Source organism: Spea bombifrons, chromosome 3 (assembly GCF_027358695.1).
Source record: "Spea bombifrons isolate aSpeBom1 chromosome 3, aSpeBom1.2.pri, whole genome shotgun sequence".
NCBI lineage: Eukaryota > Metazoa > Chordata > Amphibia > Anura > Pelobatidae > Spea > Spea bombifrons.
This window is the reverse complement of record NC_071089.1, coordinates 72,744,347-72,762,511: the sequence shown is the minus strand read 5'-3', so window position 1 is coordinate 72,762,511 and position 18,165 is coordinate 72,744,347. Positions and strand designations below refer to the sequence as shown.

Sequence of the window (18,165 nt, the reverse complement as noted above, 5' to 3'; positions counted from 1 at the left end):
TTAGGCTTAGGTTTGTCAAGTAACACAGTACTCTTGCGAAATATTGCAATAAATTATCAGGGACTTTACGCAATGCTAGAAGACGACTAATTATACCTAAGTCAATGGCAAACAAAACTCTATGTCTCTGTGTTTCTTAAACCAATACAAGATCTTCCTTCTGCACCGCTGGATTTATACCTTAAGTGCCATTAAGAGCTCTTTGACATACTTCACTGCATTTGTTAATGGATGCTAACAAATGGAAACATCACAGAACAATGTTCTTATGATTAAATCGATCTGCTTATGAGAATTCATGCTGAGGGAACCATTTCATAATACACCCTTTTCATCTTTACTTTAAACAGGGTTTACAGATCCCTAAATACTAACTACTGTCTTACCCAATTGGGAAATGCTGTCCCCAAATGCCTTAAACAGACTATAACTGCCCTCCCCTCCATCTTCTACCCTTACAGGGGTATCTTTATTCAATCAAAGCCATAAAATGGGATACATATGACATCTAATTAGCTGTGGGGTTCTGGGTATAGTTCCCTTTTAATTTTTATAATTCCTGACAGCAAGGGGGGATTTTATGCAAAAGGTAGCTAATGCACCTATAGTTTGAATGCATGTTTATTAAATGTTTTCACTGTAAAACTTTCACTGTAAAGCTTGAATATTTCTTCTATTGCATCTTTCTCCCAATTGCGTCATTCAATATGTGTGTATGTTGTTCATCACACACACATGGTTCCATAGTGTATATATTGAACTATATATATATATATATATATATAGTCTCATTTTATATATATTTGTCATTTGTTACTTCAATTGTGAAAAAAAATATTGACAGCTTTAGCCCCTAATGTTTATTTAGGACTTACCATTGAAGGGATATCACAGCATCGGTCGCGACTAGTCCACGTGACGGTGCACACTATGTCAAACATCTGGAGCAAAAACTGAAGGGAAGGGGTAGAACAGAGTAATGTTTATTTGTCAAATCATTTGTGTATTTCATAATCAGACATTTCGAGATATGTTCCTAGTATCCACATCTAAACAGAAGACAAATGGACATCTGTATGCAATTACAGACTATGATGTCAGCTGGTAAAGTCATTAAAGTCCTACTTGTTTGGCTGGGTTCTCCATTGTTTAACCAATACATCTTGTTAGAGTTTATATGGCACATGAGAATGCCAAACAAAGAGCCACACAAATAAGGGAAGCTTAAACACTACCAGGCTAATTTATGGTATATTTATTGGCATTCACATTGTTAGTGTCACAGAAATCCAAACCTGGTTGTTGAAATTATAGTCATTTGTTCTCTATCATTTTTAAAACTATATTGTCTATCAGTACAGCTCTTTGCATATCCCAAGTATAACTATATCTGAAGGGTTTTTCATATATCTATTGATTATTACTTTGTGTCATTCTTATTTTGTTTCTTTTAATAATGTTTCAAATCTGCAATTTAGCTTAATTCAGTACATGTCCTATTAGTGTTAGATTTCCTTTTACCATACAACATTTTCTGTTTTGAGTTTAACATGTCAAAATACTGTATCACATGATGGTTGAGAAAAAAGATTAATGAGCAAGTGTCTAAATATAAAATAAACTTTTTAACCCATTGTACAGTGCTGCAAAATATGATGGCTCTATATAATAATAATAATAATAATAAAGTTAACTTTAAGGAATAAACTATAGCTTACTGGTGCTGACTTCTTGTCACCCTTCACCAATTTTCCAAGCACTTCATATCCGTCTGTTGTAATGTTGCCAGCTTCTTTAATTTCCTTTTCCGCAACTTCACTGCAGTCAACATAAATGCGAACGTATTTTGGCGATACCACAATCTTTACCTGAAAATTTTAAACAAATGTACAATGTTCATTTTATTGTTTCAGCACAAATGTCTAGATGCAATTTACCCAAAATACATTTATTTTAGCTACCAACAGTAGACACAACATTGTACCGTAAAACCACCGTCCCAATCTGATAAAAGTAAGCCAACAAAGCAAAAGATATTTAACCATATAACGAACAACACATGTATTAAAATCTAATTATCATAAATTGTTTGCCAAGTGAGTGACCTTTTCTTAATGGCTGTTAAACATTAGCTGTTATTTCCAGCATACTGAACAATCCTGGGATTAACTTCCAACCCCAAACCACAAACATGCAAGACTTTGTCCTCCTTGACATTCCAATATTACACATAATGGAAGTTCTATGACCCAGTCTTTTCTGCCTTTAAAAGTTACAATTTATCCCTATCTTGCTGCTACATAAACAATCTCATTAAGTCCATTTCTGTGTCATCCAATGAAAAATATTCCTTTAATCAATAAGTAAATTAGAATGTATCTCTCTCAATCATTCAAAGGGGTCCATGACTAAATATCTGCACTTGTTCTATTCTATGATTTTTGTACAAAGAAATGAAATTGAAATGAAAAAAAGAGAAATTGCTAATTACCATGTCAAGTAAGAGTCAATAGGGAAACAATTATGACACATTCTTCAAAATGCTCAGACTATTTTTTATAAAGTATTCCAGTCTAAATCTGTTATAGAAACCATAAGACAGCATTTTAACTTTGAACAGGCACTATTTCAACTTATTCTGCAACCCTTTTTTCGATTTACATCACGCAACAGCATTATCACAATGGCAAATCGAACCTTCATACTTCCCATACTTGTTGGCTGCGACAATCTAAAATCTCTCATCATTCTAAATCAAATAATTAATAATTCACATTTTTGGTGAAAATTAGCTCACCAAACTAAATGAAAAATTAACCAAAATATTAATGGAAATGATTTACTGGTCTAACAGGACACCACTGATACTTTAATGCACAACACCTTTGCCAGTTGCACATACTAGATTGTCTTTGTTTTTCCTTTATAGCATTACAGAGGAAAATTCAGATTATTAAATATAAAGTCTCTAATAACATTTTTTACTGGCAGAACCACAAACTCAGCATCAAATTCCAAAATACTTGGCAGACAGTTAAGAGAAATGCATTGTTTTGGAGTTCAAGTGGTTTTATAAATAAAAGAACTGCAGGATGTATATATATATATATATATATATATATATATATATATATATATACACATGCATTCGCCCATACTGTGTTCTTCTACATTGCAGACTTTAAAGAGAATTCCTTAATATATTCTACTCCTTGGAACAAAAAAATGGGAAATGGAAAACCCAAGCACTTTCCCTTCTCTACATTTATTTCCATAAACTCACATTAAGTCTCTTATTGCTGTCTGGAAACCCATATGGTTGTATGCACACCAAACCACAAATATGTCCTCCAAAAGACCGACCGCTGTTTATTTAGCAGATTTTCATTCTTGCACTAATAATTTAAGATTCGTAGCATTTTCGAGTTTTCCACCATGTTTACGGAAATAATTATCAGTATAGGAAAGATATATTTGTGGATCTGCACTTTCGGGCCAGAACAATCTAATTCGACTTAAAGTGACAGAATCCTCGATGGAATATTAATTAGCAATAACTGTAGACAGACAATGATGTCCCCCAACCATAGCTATTTCCAGTTTGTCCCTAAAGGAAACGGAACGACTATGTGAAAAATTAGCACTTTTCTAAATGGCAAAGACGTTCTATTGGTGTCCTTTGTGTTTTTCTGGAAATTGGATATAACCGAACACTGTTGAAATTTCTTGACATTTCTGGTGAATCTGTGACATAAACCTATCTTAGCAACGCGGTACACAATAACTGAGGCAAGTTGATGGAGAAGGTGCCATAAAGTCTTTATGGTAAGCAGAACAAGGAGCTAAATTGACTTCATAAATAATGATCTAGCAGTGATCACTCAACAGGAATCACGCTGCCTAATTAGGAATCATAATGCAGACTGACTTAATGTGAAAACCTCATTCTGTAAACAACCTGCCAGACACAAGCTAGAAGCAGTATATTAGCTCAAGTGTTGAGTGCTTGGTTAACAATCTCAACAGAGCCTGGATCAAGTTCCAGCAGTTACTTATTTTGCTTTGCTATTGTCTATGGGGTGTATTCCCTAAGAGCTGAGTTGTTATTTAGGTGAAATGAAACACTCAACAATGTATTTTGTACATAAGGGTAACTCGTGCATAATTTTAGTGTAATTGGCCATGCACATCAAGTTGAATTAGTAAGGGAAGGAAAAATGTGCAAGGAATGACCTGTTATAATACATTGTTACTCTGATAGAATGAAATGTTTTAAAAAATGTACAACTCATTGTAAGTAAACCCATTTAATGCACACAAATTATCGTTATTATTTTCTCCCTCCTGTATTTATCAGGAATATGTTTAAAGGCATTCTTGACCACTTATTGAAATGGAAAGAAACTATAGGTTGAGTGGGAATCTAAGTGAGAGCTATAACATCAATTTATAACAATAAAGCTAACTTAAAAAAAAAAAAGTTATATTTAATTCTTAATTACAGAGCAAAGGACTTTGAAGCGGTGAGTGTCATCCTCGGCTCCACAACTACAGAAAAGGAAGCTATGAAATCCAATGACCTAAGCCACATTTTCTGTCTTTGGCCAAGTTTGCACTCATTACATTTTTTGGAAGACAAACACATTGACATGAAAACAAACAGTGGGGTATGCAGAATATCAGGATGTCAAAATGAACAATCTACAAAATTATTTCTGGGAGACGTAGAACAAAGCAAAGGGAGCTCAAACAGAAGCTTGTCTGGACACACTGCCCCGATAGCTAAAACTTATGTAGAGAAAAAAACGACTATTACTCATTTAAACCTGTATCGCTTACTGTTGATTATCGCAGCACCACATTAGAACAATGAAACAAATCTTTTTTTTCTTATTTGCAACATTTCTTTCATCGAAAACGGGGGATGTTGTTGTCACCTTATTGAAGGGCAGCAGCTGTATGTAGCCACACAGGCAGAATTTTCTTTGGACCTTAGCATTAAAGCCTGGACATTTCTACATCCAGCATCGGTATCAAGCAATTTAGTAAAAGTTGCTTCAGATTCGGTTTTTGTTTTTAACCGAAAAATGCTGTTTTATGGCATAATTACTACAATTATAGATAATTCCCCTAAAACGTTTATGCTGCACATAAAGAGACTGATGATCAAATAGTAAAAAAATTGATAATGATCAAATAGTTAAAGAAAAAAAAAAAAACTTTTGTACTTTTTAAATTCTGTCTACACGTCACACACCACTATAGAGGTACACAGCAATTGAACTTTCCGCTATCCATAGCACCGCTATCAGTCAGACAAAAGAACGGTTGTTTTGGGCAAAACTCACAGCGTGCCCTGCTATGTATTGAAGTGCGTTTAAAGTAGGCCTAGCTATTTGATTCACTAATTATACTTTCATGTTTCCATGATATCTTTATGTCTTAGACAAGATTTACTGTTCAGATGAAAGGCATGCCATATCATTCCTAGAGTTCCTAACACACACGGTATGTACATTTTATGCTGGCGGGTCGCCGAAAAAACACTTCATTATACATTCATCAGATTACATGTTGTTCTTGCCATGTTATATGTCTTACATAGGACAAACACTTCATATAAAAACCTCAGTCATTACATTTTATTTGATCACACTGTGCAAAAACATGAAATACAAGTATCAAATTGTTCTAGCCAGTTCCTTTGACGAAACAGAAACTGTAGCTATATCTGTGTCCTCCAACTAGCCCGAGGGCTGGATGTGGCTCCTTTTGTTTTTTTTCTTTTCTCTCTAGTCACTACCCTCCTGAAAAATTCTATTGTTTACAGCTTGCATTATATCAAAATGGTCTTACGTCCCTTATATTCAAACGACAATTAAATTAGATGTCAATGCGTTATCATTTTTACAAGAAAAATGTATATGTAAATATGTAATAGCCTTATACAATATAATGTATTTTAAACAGTGTAGCAGGTGAGGGAAAGCTAATATGTTATATTCGGTTTACGGCCAGCTGTAGCACTGGCCAATAATATGTTCTATCGTCATACTTATGTTGGAATATTAATATCTATTCATGCGGAGGACAGTCAAAAGGTATTTAAGTAATGTGTATGTGTATTTTACTACATGCAACAGCAACTGGGAGACTATTGAAATAGTTTTTTTTGCCCTCTTTTGGATCAACAGATATGGGAAATTTTTAACTAAAGGGACTTTTTTCAACCTACTTTAATTAATGATGAGCATTAATGAGTGATCTACATTTACAATACATGACACTTGCTTCACAGCATGGAGATTCTACTGCTGTAAATCAACAAATTCCCTGAAAACAGTCAAATGCCAAATAGGCTTAAGAACTGTCTGTATTCTGCAGCCAAATGTCAACAGTCCAGATAGAAAACCGAGACCACCACTGGCTAAAGCAAAGTGCAGATGTTCTTTAGTTTACTGGTAAATTTCACAAATCCTCTATTGACTGTCTCTAAAAAGTACAAAATTTAGAAAACAACTAAATATGTAATGATTATTGACAGAACTGTATCCAGAGTAACATAAAGAGTCCTTCTACTGTCCTGAAACATAGCCCCCCCCCCATGCACCATAATGCAGATATGTTGACTCACTGGAAGTTAGCACAAAATAAACAGAGTTCTTCTGATTCCAATACAACTCAGAAAAATCTATGATAAATAAGTTCCAACAAAGTTTATTCAATTAAGTAGCTTAAATTTGCAGCTGGTTATGTCATGATGTTTTTTAGCAAACCATTAATAGGGTTGACAGACAGCCACAACAAAACTAAATGATTAAAATTCGGTGAAAAGTCAAGGCGGTGGTTGATGAAACATAATCTGCACTTCTAAATTCACACTTCTTCTGACTTCATGACTCAATGACTTAAACAGGAGTCATTCATGTCAAGAAAATGTATGATATAGCTTTTTATGGAAGGGTAGCAGGTTTAATCATAATTGAAATCAGTGAAATAAGGGCTACAGACATAATATATTACAATACAGAACCCTTAAATATTTGTGCTTTAGCTTTTGCAAATGGAAGTTGAGGGGTTTGGTTTTACTCAACGGTCTGTATATCAATCATTTGATAAATATGTATATATACCCCACGCTGCCTCTAAAACCTAAGAAAGGGAATTGGTTAACCACAAGAAAGGAAATAATTATGTACGTATTTACAGAAATTATTTAATTAGGATGAATTACCTTGTGGAAGCTGCCATAAAAGAGTTTTTTGATGTCCTCACCATCAAAGGTTACTGTCTGGGTTTCTCCATTAACTCCCTTATTGAAGAATGACAGTGTTTTCCTGGAACCTGGAAACGGGTAGATGATTAGACGATTAGGAGGCAAAACTTTTAGAAAAGGGGGGCAAATTCAAAACAATATGTGTGGTGTTTGCATATCATGTTCATGAACATCACATCTTAAAGTACCGAGGCCTAAACATTATGTTTTTTAAGATTTTAAAGCCTACCTACTTTTCAGAGCAAACCCAACATAATAGCAATCATGAAGTTCAAACTATGTAGTGCTATCCTATGTGCTATTCAGTATTGACTTGTTATATAACCTGATACTCTGCATATAATATGACATAGGATATATGACATAACGCATATGATGCTTTCTATGTCAGAATCTGGAGTGACCCCCCCTTTTTAAAGTGATCTTGTAAACCGCATGAGTCTTTCACACATCCTACTCTACAGTGAAAGCATTATGTAATTGAACTTTCACAGTGAATTTAACACTAGCCAAACAATCTCAAATTGAGTTTTTAGAACATGGAGTCACGCTGGACTGGGATAGAGCTGGCTCTACAACCAGGGGTAGTTTTACAATCCCAGATATAAACACCAGTACAGTATAAAATGAGAACAGGAAGGCATGACATCATTTCACACACTGTAATCTAAGATCACGCAAGCTGTCTGAGTGCCTAGATTTCTGCATTATGAAAACGGGGTTTCCAACGGAAAAAAAAAGGTTATAAAAACCGAGGAAAGAAGAATAATAAAAAAAGAAACTACAGATCTCTTTGTGAATGGTTATTTTTAGTGTCACTGTGAATTCAAGAGCTCTTTGATCTACAGTACACGAGTAAATGATTCCCTTACGTGAGTTTATACATCCCACAAACTACAGGGGGCAGCACTTTACATGGGCCGGATCTGCATCATGTGAGATGTCAACCAATGGTTAACTTGCTGAATGTTATTGTGCAACTTGGCAGATTCCTACAACTGGTTTTTCGGAACGTTATATGAAATAGGAAGCGAACCCAAGCCACATAGCTTTATAAATGTGTCCATATATCATAAGTCTATATAATGGATAATAAACAAATGCAAAGTCATACTTCCATCAATGGATAGAAAAGTAAAGACTTAACATAGATGCCATGGCAAAAAAACAAAAACAGGTACATACAGAAAAAAATGTAAAACACACTACAGATAGACAAACTGGCCTGTTGAAATAGTTATACAGAAGTCACAGGAAAGACATACACAGACAGAACAGAAATAGAAAACCATACAAATAGCACACAGGGAGACAGTTAAATCTAAGCCATATACAGACAGGAAAATAAAATTACTCACAGGAAAGAGAAAGAAAAAAGAAAAACATTAAAGGGAAATGCAGTTAAACAGAAATCACTAAAAAGACAGATGGAAGCAGGTCTGGAAAAACGCTTATGTACAGCCACAAAGCAAGCAGCCATGGAAATGTACATCTGCAGAAAGGAAAATGTACCTAAACAGGACTACACTACCGAATGACCATCTCTATGCCCTGGTCACAATGTAAACCCATGAAGGCTAAATGTATTTTGTTCTTAATGTATTTCAATGTATGGTAGTGTTATGTACATTGGGCTTACAGACATTTTAAGAGCCATATTTGATTATTTTCACCATTCTCTATTCTAAAGACCCTGCTGTCTTTAAGAACCAGGATGAAATGCGAGGAGGTGCTAATAAACAAGGCAAAGTCTGTTGAGGGATTATTGCGAGTGATGGAAATCCATGCAGTGGTGTTTGTCAAAGAGAATATAGTGGAATCTCCTTCCCAGGCGAGTCATTCTATGCTTGGATATATGCTCACAATATACTTGGTGTTTGTATATGGTCATAAAGCAAGTAAAATACTGTCCTCCCTTCCCTTTTGCCACGTAAGAACCAATTTTATGCAATTGCCACCCAGTGCAGTCCAAAAACTATACCATTCATACATTAAACAGCTCTGTCCATGTAATGCCATCCAATAACCAATCCATAGCATATTTATTAAAATGAGAATTAACCCCTTAATGACAAAGCCCGTACATGTACGGGCTCAAAATGCATTGTTTTCAGTGAGTTTAGGGACTGCCCATTGTCCTTAAGGGGTTAAATAAAACATTACATCAAAATAGTCGTTTCTTTCTGTCTCGGCTAGCTCGTAAAATAGTACAAAAGTTATAATTATAATTGCATTTATTAGGTTTTGTTGATGTTGAATTAAGACTTACCATCAAGGGTTACTCCAACTTGGGGCTTGTAACCTTTGTCGGTAATCTGCCATATTGAAAAAGGTTCACTGGGGGTTTCTGGCAGTACCCGGAATAACAAAATGATCGTGTAGGAGTGGGGTAATCCTTCAGGATGAAGTTCTCTGTAAGGTAAAATATAGGCATGAGGTTCACAACATCATAAATGAGTTACTAGAATGTTTATCAGTTTCATTCAGAACTTACGAGGTAGGTATAGAAAGGAACGCATCTTTGTGCAGATTGTACGCAGGGAAGCTGTTGAAAGAACCAGGCTGCATGGAAACGCCTTGGACGGAGGCAAATGACTTCTCTGTAAGATTATATGCTTCCAACATCCTAAAGCCTATAACGAATCACCAATAAGAACTGTTAGAAACATAACAAAACATGAATATTGATGTATTCTAGATTATAAACACGTTTAAGCAGGGCCCCCCTTTGTGAAAAAGTTTATGTGATGCATTTCTTGTTATGTCCTGTTTAACATTGCAGAATTGGATGGCGCTACATAAATCTTAGTTAGATTTAGTCCAAGTGAATAACTATTCATAGAGCTAAGATTTAGGGCAGACAATAATCCATGCAACAAGTACCACCTATAAACCTTCATGAATATATGCCTTTAGTGAGTATATGAGGAATAATAGAATTGTGTTATTTTGCCAGTAGTATCAAGAAAGAGAAACCAAGGCTCACCCGGTGATGTGTATCCTTCCAGATAGATAAGTGGGCAGGCTGGAAGACAAGCAGACACAATGTAAAAAAGTCATCATCGGTACCCCGGAAAATGATTACGACAAGTATTTGAAGAACATGATAACTGCTGGAGTTATGCATGTTACTCTAATGCCATGTTCTGTCATTAACAAACTCTAAACAAATTGCAACTCCAATATAAATGATAAAGGCCAATGCACCTAGAATGACCCAAACAATGACTCCAATACATAACTATTACCAGAAATGGAGAATCTAAAGGTTATATCTGAAACTGATTGATGGGCTTTGAGTAATCCAGGCTGGGCATACAGTTGGGTATACAACCCAAAGGGAAAAGTCTTTTTAGTTAGCCATAATGAAAACTATAATTAGGACTGTTTGCAACCTGCTTGATAAATGTTCAAATGTTCAGTCCAGTCACAACTAAAAAGAAGCTGAGATTACAGAGAACTGAAGCGATCATATTAATCTCATGTTTATAACTCTGATTTGAAGTTGGAATGCAGTGTGATAAGAGTGTTTTTTTGTTTAGTTTTTTTTTTCTTGGCACATTTAAAATTCTTGGAATTTCCTGGAGAAATGTTACGTATAAATGTGTCCACATATTCCTGGAATCCCACTGATTTGGCACAAAAAAAAGGTCAGAAAGACCTTATTCACATGCAGATGAACTATTGACCAAATGCATTTTTTCTGAAGTCTGTTGCGTCATCCTACCTATTTAATGGCTTCATTGAAATGCTGGTTGTGAATTGCAAAATGATTATATTATTTATTTATTATTTATCATTATTATTAGGGTAGAATTTTCAATTGGGTAGAAGGGTACAGGTGTAAAAGTTTGAATATATTAGTAGGTTATGTTGTCATTCAAGCATTGTTTTGATCGGTTCATTGGTTCAATTGTCTTCAAATAATCGTAAAAATATTTAATATTTAGCAAAGATTTAAAAATGGTCATTCAAGTGCATTATAGTCAGGGTTGATTTTTAAAAAGAGCAAGTTCACACCAAGCTGATGATCCAGTTGCTTTTATGGAGAGGTTTGTAGCTGAAGAACATTATGAATGCAGAACTTAACATTTTCTATCTAGAAAATCAGCAGTGATTATAACCATTCAAAAATATTAATTGTTGCTAAAGGAATTGTCATAAAAAGGTACTGTTGTGTTGTTACTTACTTGATGTTGCTGTCTCACATACAAATGTAATTAGATTATCCTCAATCTTCTCAAAAGCATCAAAGTCATCAACGATGAAAACATGACGCTCACTGGGCTTACTGCCGATTTTCCTCAGCTCGTGGTAATCCACATCGGCCACACCAATCACAAATACACTAAAACCTGTAAAGGATATTACAAACATCGTTAGTATTGTATACATATTCAGAACTTGTGTGTGATTCCAAGCTGAGAATGTGGATGGAATAATAGGGGATTTGGAAATAAGCAGGAAGAATAGTAGTAGAGGTGATGTGTCAGCTGGCAAGACATAAGATATACAGGAAAACAGCAGACTTTTACCTTTTCACTTGATTAGTAGGTGTACATGTAAACAGTGTTTAATTAGTAAGTGTATATCTGCAATGGTCTTTTGTGTTCCCTTGATGACATCTAAGAGTGATTGATTAATATACTCTCACCAGAATGTTGTATATCCATGGCAGACTTTGTCACGTCATCCTGAGATCTTCCATCTGTCACAACTACTAACACTTTGGGAACGGATCTTCTCATTCCGTTTTCTACGGTCAGAACTTTATCGCGGACAAACTTGAGAGCTTTTCCTGTAGAAGAGGGAGTTTCATGTTTTTGTACAGGCCAGATATGATCTTCGAGGGCACCTTAATAAGCGTTACTGCATTACTTCATCATTTTATTTTGATGTGGCTGACCACCATATGGATCTCATGAAATGGATGGGGGGGGGCTAATCATATGCACTTCAAAATCATCTCACAGATTTAAAATTATGGAATTTTGGGTTTAAAAATGTTGAATTTCCCCTGTAAAGACCCAACAGATGTCTAAACAGGTCTCTAGGAGGAAACAGGATGGCAAAGTTAAACGATCTATGCATATCCTCCTTTCTATAGTCAATGTCCTAACTAGACTTTTCTCAATGCTCTGTTCTTTTTTATTTACAGCAGTTTAACTTGCAGACTAACCAGCCCTCTCTTCATATTAATAGCCAACATTTAATTGGCATTCTTCCACTTTTAACCATATTCTATATATATATATGACATAACAAAAATATATACAAATTTCTACAAACAGCATTGTTTTTTTCTTACATCTATAAAATATGAATGCTTTTCTAAAAAAAATATCTAATTCAATCACATATCTCTGTCCATATAGAACTTACTGCCTATTATCAACATAGCTTCAAACTGTATAAGTCTAACATGAGTCATCACTCCTTTCCTGCTATACCAACACGTCTACATTTCAAAGGAGTCAGCAGTGTTTTACAAGCCAAAAGAACTTCACGATTGTTTGAGAGATGTTGGACATGGATTTGGAAATCAAACTGTACAATAAACTGTAGTTTTACTAGTCTTCCCTTTACAGAACATGAAGATTTCTTTGTTCTGCATACTACATTGAATTATTGCTGCTTCTGACATTGTAATTGTAATGCATATACTGTATATATTTTCCACTATTAGATTTTACCGGTTTTTGTGTTTCCTCCTTTGTATCGGACGTTTGAAAGTGCTCCAAGTGCTTGTGATTTGTCGCCATAAGTATTCAGTTTGAATTCCGTTTGAGCCTCATCACTGAACTGCACAAAGGAAACCTGAAACAATTCACATAACACACGTTCTTAATACATTTCCACTCTCAACCCATACTCTGTCCCCACCGATACAGCTATGTACGCATCAGCATTGCCTTGATTGTATCTCATGAGTAATGTAGAATAGGGTAACTTAGAGGTATCCTGAACATGATGTGGTAGAAGCAGATATAAAGAATTACTGGACATTTCATAGAAATTCTTACCTGGATTCCAGCAGGATTAATCACATCAAAAGCCCCAATGGTATTAAAAATAAACTGACGGACTTTATTGAAGTTATCATCACCGATACTCCAGGAGCTGTCAATGAGGAACACTATGTCTGCCTTGGCTCCTTTGCATACTAGAAAACAAAAACATGAGAAATATGGGCTAATGGGCAAACAAACATTGGTCCAACAAAATGCCAAGCCTCTGCACCAAACATGTATGGAAATGTTAAATATGTAAACATTATGAATATGCTAAAATCACGTTTCCTTAACCTACCTTCACGTGCAGGAGGTACGGTAGGAGGTGGAGGAGGTGCAGGGGGTTCCGTCGGTGATTCTGTTGGTTTTACCACTAAAGTGGATAAAATACAAAATATTTTCTTAAGATATTGTCCAATTTTTCCTGAGCAGTTGAGCATCAACATTCTTACATGCATATTTTTTATATTGCTTCACCATAACTGAAGATTAACTACATCAACTTTATCATATACTTTTACTTTTTGTGGTTTTCATGGGGTACTCGAGAATCTTCAAATATTAATGATACATGATAAAACATATTTTACTATGTGTACATCTTGGGTTAAGCATTCAAGTTCTATAGTTGACTTACATGTACGCTCTTTTGTTGTAACTCCTTGGCCCTCTAGACTAGGTGTCTGTACATAAACTGTTGCTGTATATTCAGTGTCAGGGGACAGTCCATTAAAGCAATGTGATGATTCTGATCCTGTGACTGTAATTTCTTGACCTCGAGATCCTATTCAAGAAAATAAGATTATTACATCAAGAGGTAGAATAATAAATAAGCATGACAAGGACTGCTGTTGATCCAGTGATGACCAGTAAAAGTGAGAACAGAAGGCAGTATATTATAGATATTACAAATTGCAATCACATATGCTATATATGTACAAAAATAAAATAAGTAGGCTAGACACATTATCCAAAACAGTTTTTTTTTGGGGGGGGGGGTTGAAGGTCAATATCAATACACACCATCCGCTGGATTCAGTTTTATCCTGTAGGACGTTGCTGATCGGTGAGGAGTCCATCTGATACAGAATGAGTCCCATTCAACTTTATAGCTCGTCAAGTCTGTTACATTTAAGTACACTGCAAAAGTAAATAAGATCCAATTTAGAATTAGAATAAGTGTTTTGGTATTATCAGTTATCCAGTAACTTTGACATACTAACATCAAACCATCTGCATTACATACTATGTAACATATATGTAGAGTAAATGCTGTAGGAAAAATACACTGCAGTGGAATCTCAGACAAATGAATCAACATAAAATTACTTGCCACTGATGATGATGATGATATTATTATTGCAAGAGAAACGTCTTTTTAGAACGCTCTATATTTTACTACATCCATAGTAAAAACATTGGCATTGCATATATTTTGTTTCTATCACAATAATTTGACAAACTTACTTGTCGTTCCATCTCCTGAAAGAGGCCCACTTAATCCTGTGTCGTACTGAGCGTAAACCATCACATCATACGTGGTCCCAGGAGACAGGTTTTGTAGAGTGTAAGAATTCACATCCCCAACAAACACTTCCAAAGATTCGTCAGCATCTTTAATCACAAAAAAGGCAAAATGTAAACATGACATGTGTCATATAATGAATCTTTTCATTCACTTGTATGTGATGTGATGTATCAAATTCATTGGGACAGGTAAACATATCAGATAGACACTAACTGATCCACCTGTCATAATACTAAAAGCTTGCACTGTTTAATAGGAACGGTCTACAGCATTGTGCATGTTGCAGTTTACAGGTAAGGGACACCAGCACTGACATATGTCATTTTTATTATATTAAATACTTACTGCGAGGCTGATAAACGAGCTTGTACCCCAGAACAGGAGATGAAACTCTGTCCCAAGATACCCTGAATCGGGTATACCATTCATCAGATACTTGGAGATTCCGAGGAGCAAGCAGCCCGACTAAATGAAACACAAACAATATACACAAAATTAGGTAGGGTAATACAGTCTAACGTTCTCTTCAGGAGGACAGTCTAACGTTCTCTTCATGAGGCTGAGTGGGTGACCGGACAGGCAAGTGGCAAATGGAGTTCAATGCAGACAAATGTGACGTTATGCATTATGGGAAAAATAATAACGGGATATTGATTCATGGGAGGAGGATGTCATCTTGCCTCCACCCTGAATATGCGGTACGATTCTGGGCACTGGTACTTAAGTGCATCAGGAAAAAAAAAAAAAGTACAAAGGAGGGCTATAAAATTCATAATGGGATGGGAAGATCTTAAGGTTGCATCTATATACGCTAGAAAAAATGTTATCCCCTTAGAAGGCATATTGTGTAAATATGTGCAGGGCCAATATAGAGCTCTCCAGTGATCGTTGTAAATTATTAAAAAGTGAGGATAGAAATTTGTACAGTACACTGAAGATTTTTTATTTATTTAATAGAATCACCTATGTAATAGAATGTTTAATATTGTGGCGGTGAGATGAAAGCTTTCTTTGCGTAATACATTCAGCATGCTTTGCTATATAAAATGGGATATTACATTGCAGAACGTTTACCTGTTCTTCCATTTCCAGTCAACTGTCCACCATCCCCATCAGCATATACAGCCACCACAGTGATTTTATAAGGAGTATCTGACAAAAGCGGCTGCAACACCACATTATTTCTCCTGCCAGGAACAATTGTCTAAAAAAAACAAAAACATTTGCTTTCTTTCATTTTTTCTTTCTTTCAATTCTTTACGCTTTTTGTGAGAATGTAGCAGGAAGATTACTTTTGCTAAATTAGTATGGCGAAATAACACAACCATTATATAGATAGTCATGTAGAACAATTCGTCAACGACTAACAATATTAGAAATATGTTGGATGCATGAATATTGGGGTTTTGTTTCTGAGAAAAACATTTTAAGTTCAGCGGCCTCAGAGCAGCGCATATTGCAAAATCTATTCATGAAATGGACAAACAACTTTTAGCACAATAGAAAACAGATTTTACACCAAACAGCAACATATGGAAAGGAATGGTGTGCCAAGGCTCACTGCTCATGTTATCTGGCTTAATAAATATAGAATGTATTATTAAATCATTATTATCAAGTTTTCCAGCTTTGACATACTTGAACTGAGAATTGTGAGAGTTGTGGGAGTTGTATATGGAGATTTGGACTACTCTATATTGGTAATAATGTTCAAAAGCAGTCCAATGCCATGAAACAGAGGTCCAGACAACAATTTCCAATAATAACAGGAACCTCAAAAGGTAATGCGTTGACACAGGCACATATAAAATTATTCCGAGGCCACCTATCCATGAACCAAACACTCCCAGGGACCATTGGGCCACAGTTTGGTAATCACAGTTATGATAATATGTCGTGCCATTTAACATTGGTAGATAATACCAAGTCCATACTAGTGTTATGAACAATATTTATCTGGCGCTGTCATGTACCTCAAGATTTTTTTTTAATCAAATTAATTCTATATAGACACATACTAATAAAAGTTCAAGAAACCAAATGGGGTCTTTATACCCTTACGATAAACTTACAAATTCATCAATTGGATCACCGACGGTTGGAGAATAGATGATTCGGTACTGCTGAACTGGTCCATCAGCATGATCCCAGTTTACAGAAAGGCTGTTAGTAGTCTCTCCAAAAACTCTAATGTTTTTTGGGCCACTTCTAGGTACTGGGTAAGACAAAAAAATAATAATTTGGATAAGTAAAATACTATTTCTTATACAGTTATGTCACAATATTTATTATAAACATATGAGCTCTCAGAAGTTTCCAACCACACTTTTGGTGTCTGGTTACTGTACAAGAGTCTTTGGTTAGGAAGCCGCCAGCTAGGATATAATAGCAGATTATTATGAAATAACCTACCACAGTATGAACAAAATGTGGAAGGAGGGATACCACAAGAATTTGGAAAGAGGCCTAGTTGCTTCTGGATTTGTAAAGTAATAGACAAAAATAGTAGAATCTCTACTGGAACACACACACCTACTTTCAGCTTTAGATCCATTATTCCATAGAAGAATGGAAATGTGCTAGCTCCTCCAAACAATTGGGCCAGACCACTATTTTATAATCTAAAAAGGTTCCTATGGACCGAATGGTGAAACTTTTCTTTGTTTATAGTTTTACTACCTGTGTAGTACTGTAAATCTAAGATATTTTACATCTCTACCGAGGAAATGGCTAGAGTTATCCACTGCTCATATTGTTCTTACAGGTTGTCCCTTGACCGTTGTTTGGACTCCCTTCTCCATCAGCATAAACAGCCACCACATCTACTGCGTATGTAGTCTCAGGAATTAGGCGTTCCAGTAAAACATTGTAAGTGTTGGCTGGTACCATAACCTGGAAGTAAATTAATAGTAGATATAATGGAAAATTAATGACATAAGTATGCAGTAAAAAGAAAATGCAAGTGTCAAATGACTGATCACTGTGCCCTCATTTGTAGATCATTTCATGCCAAAAACTGTCCTGGCTTGTTTTATAACACTGATAAAATCAGAACAGAGCATGTTTTTCCAGAGACGGGGTAATTAGACCTACGCTTTGTATGCTGGAAGAATAAAGAGTTCTGAATCATTGAACAAGTTTAGATTTTTTTTATTTCATATGAAATTGTTATGTTCTGTTGAATTAGGGATAACATTTTTTTTTTACCTGACACAACTGTTCCAAAATATCAATAATCAAAGTAAGATATGCGTATGCCAATATGGGCAAGTCTGAAAACAATCCTGCTTTAAATTTATCAAAGTGCTTTCCAATAAATTCTATGAATTCTAGGAAGATGCATGCAAATA

At 35.3% G+C, this 18,165-nt stretch overlaps 1 protein-coding gene across 6 annotated transcripts in view; it reads right to left on the bottom strand.

Annotated features, from left to right (window-relative positions):
- COL12A1 (collagen type XII alpha 1 chain) overlaps positions 1 to 18,165 on the bottom strand; it is an 81,221-nt gene that overhangs the window by 15,213 nt on the left and 47,843 nt on the right. For all 6 annotated transcript variants that reach the window (XM_053458619.1, XM_053458618.1, XM_053458621.1 and 3 more), the window contains 18 exons: positions 17,578 to 17,707; positions 16,888 to 17,030; positions 15,890 to 16,019; positions 15,161 to 15,280; positions 14,755 to 14,901; positions 14,311 to 14,427; positions 13,925 to 14,071; positions 13,586 to 13,660; positions 13,300 to 13,439; positions 12,970 to 13,093; positions 11,931 to 12,074; positions 11,467 to 11,631; positions 10,263 to 10,301; positions 9,771 to 9,909; positions 9,546 to 9,688; positions 7,235 to 7,344; positions 1,719 to 1,868; positions 876 to 953 (listed from right to left, as the gene is read on the bottom strand). In XM_053458619.1, the coding sequence (XP_053314594.1) occupies positions 876 to 953; positions 1,719 to 1,868; positions 7,235 to 7,344; positions 9,546 to 9,688; positions 9,771 to 9,909; positions 10,263 to 10,301; positions 11,467 to 11,631; positions 11,931 to 12,074; positions 12,970 to 13,093; positions 13,300 to 13,439; positions 13,586 to 13,660; positions 13,925 to 14,071; positions 14,311 to 14,427; positions 14,755 to 14,901; positions 15,161 to 15,280; positions 15,890 to 16,019; positions 16,888 to 17,030; positions 17,578 to 17,707 (2,241 nt within the window). The remainder of the gene's footprint in view (positions 1 to 875; positions 954 to 1,718; positions 1,869 to 7,234; positions 7,345 to 9,545; positions 9,689 to 9,770; positions 9,910 to 10,262; positions 10,302 to 11,466; positions 11,632 to 11,930; positions 12,075 to 12,969; positions 13,094 to 13,299; positions 13,440 to 13,585; positions 13,661 to 13,924; positions 14,072 to 14,310; positions 14,428 to 14,754; positions 14,902 to 15,160; positions 15,281 to 15,889; positions 16,020 to 16,887; positions 17,031 to 17,577; positions 17,708 to 18,165) is intronic.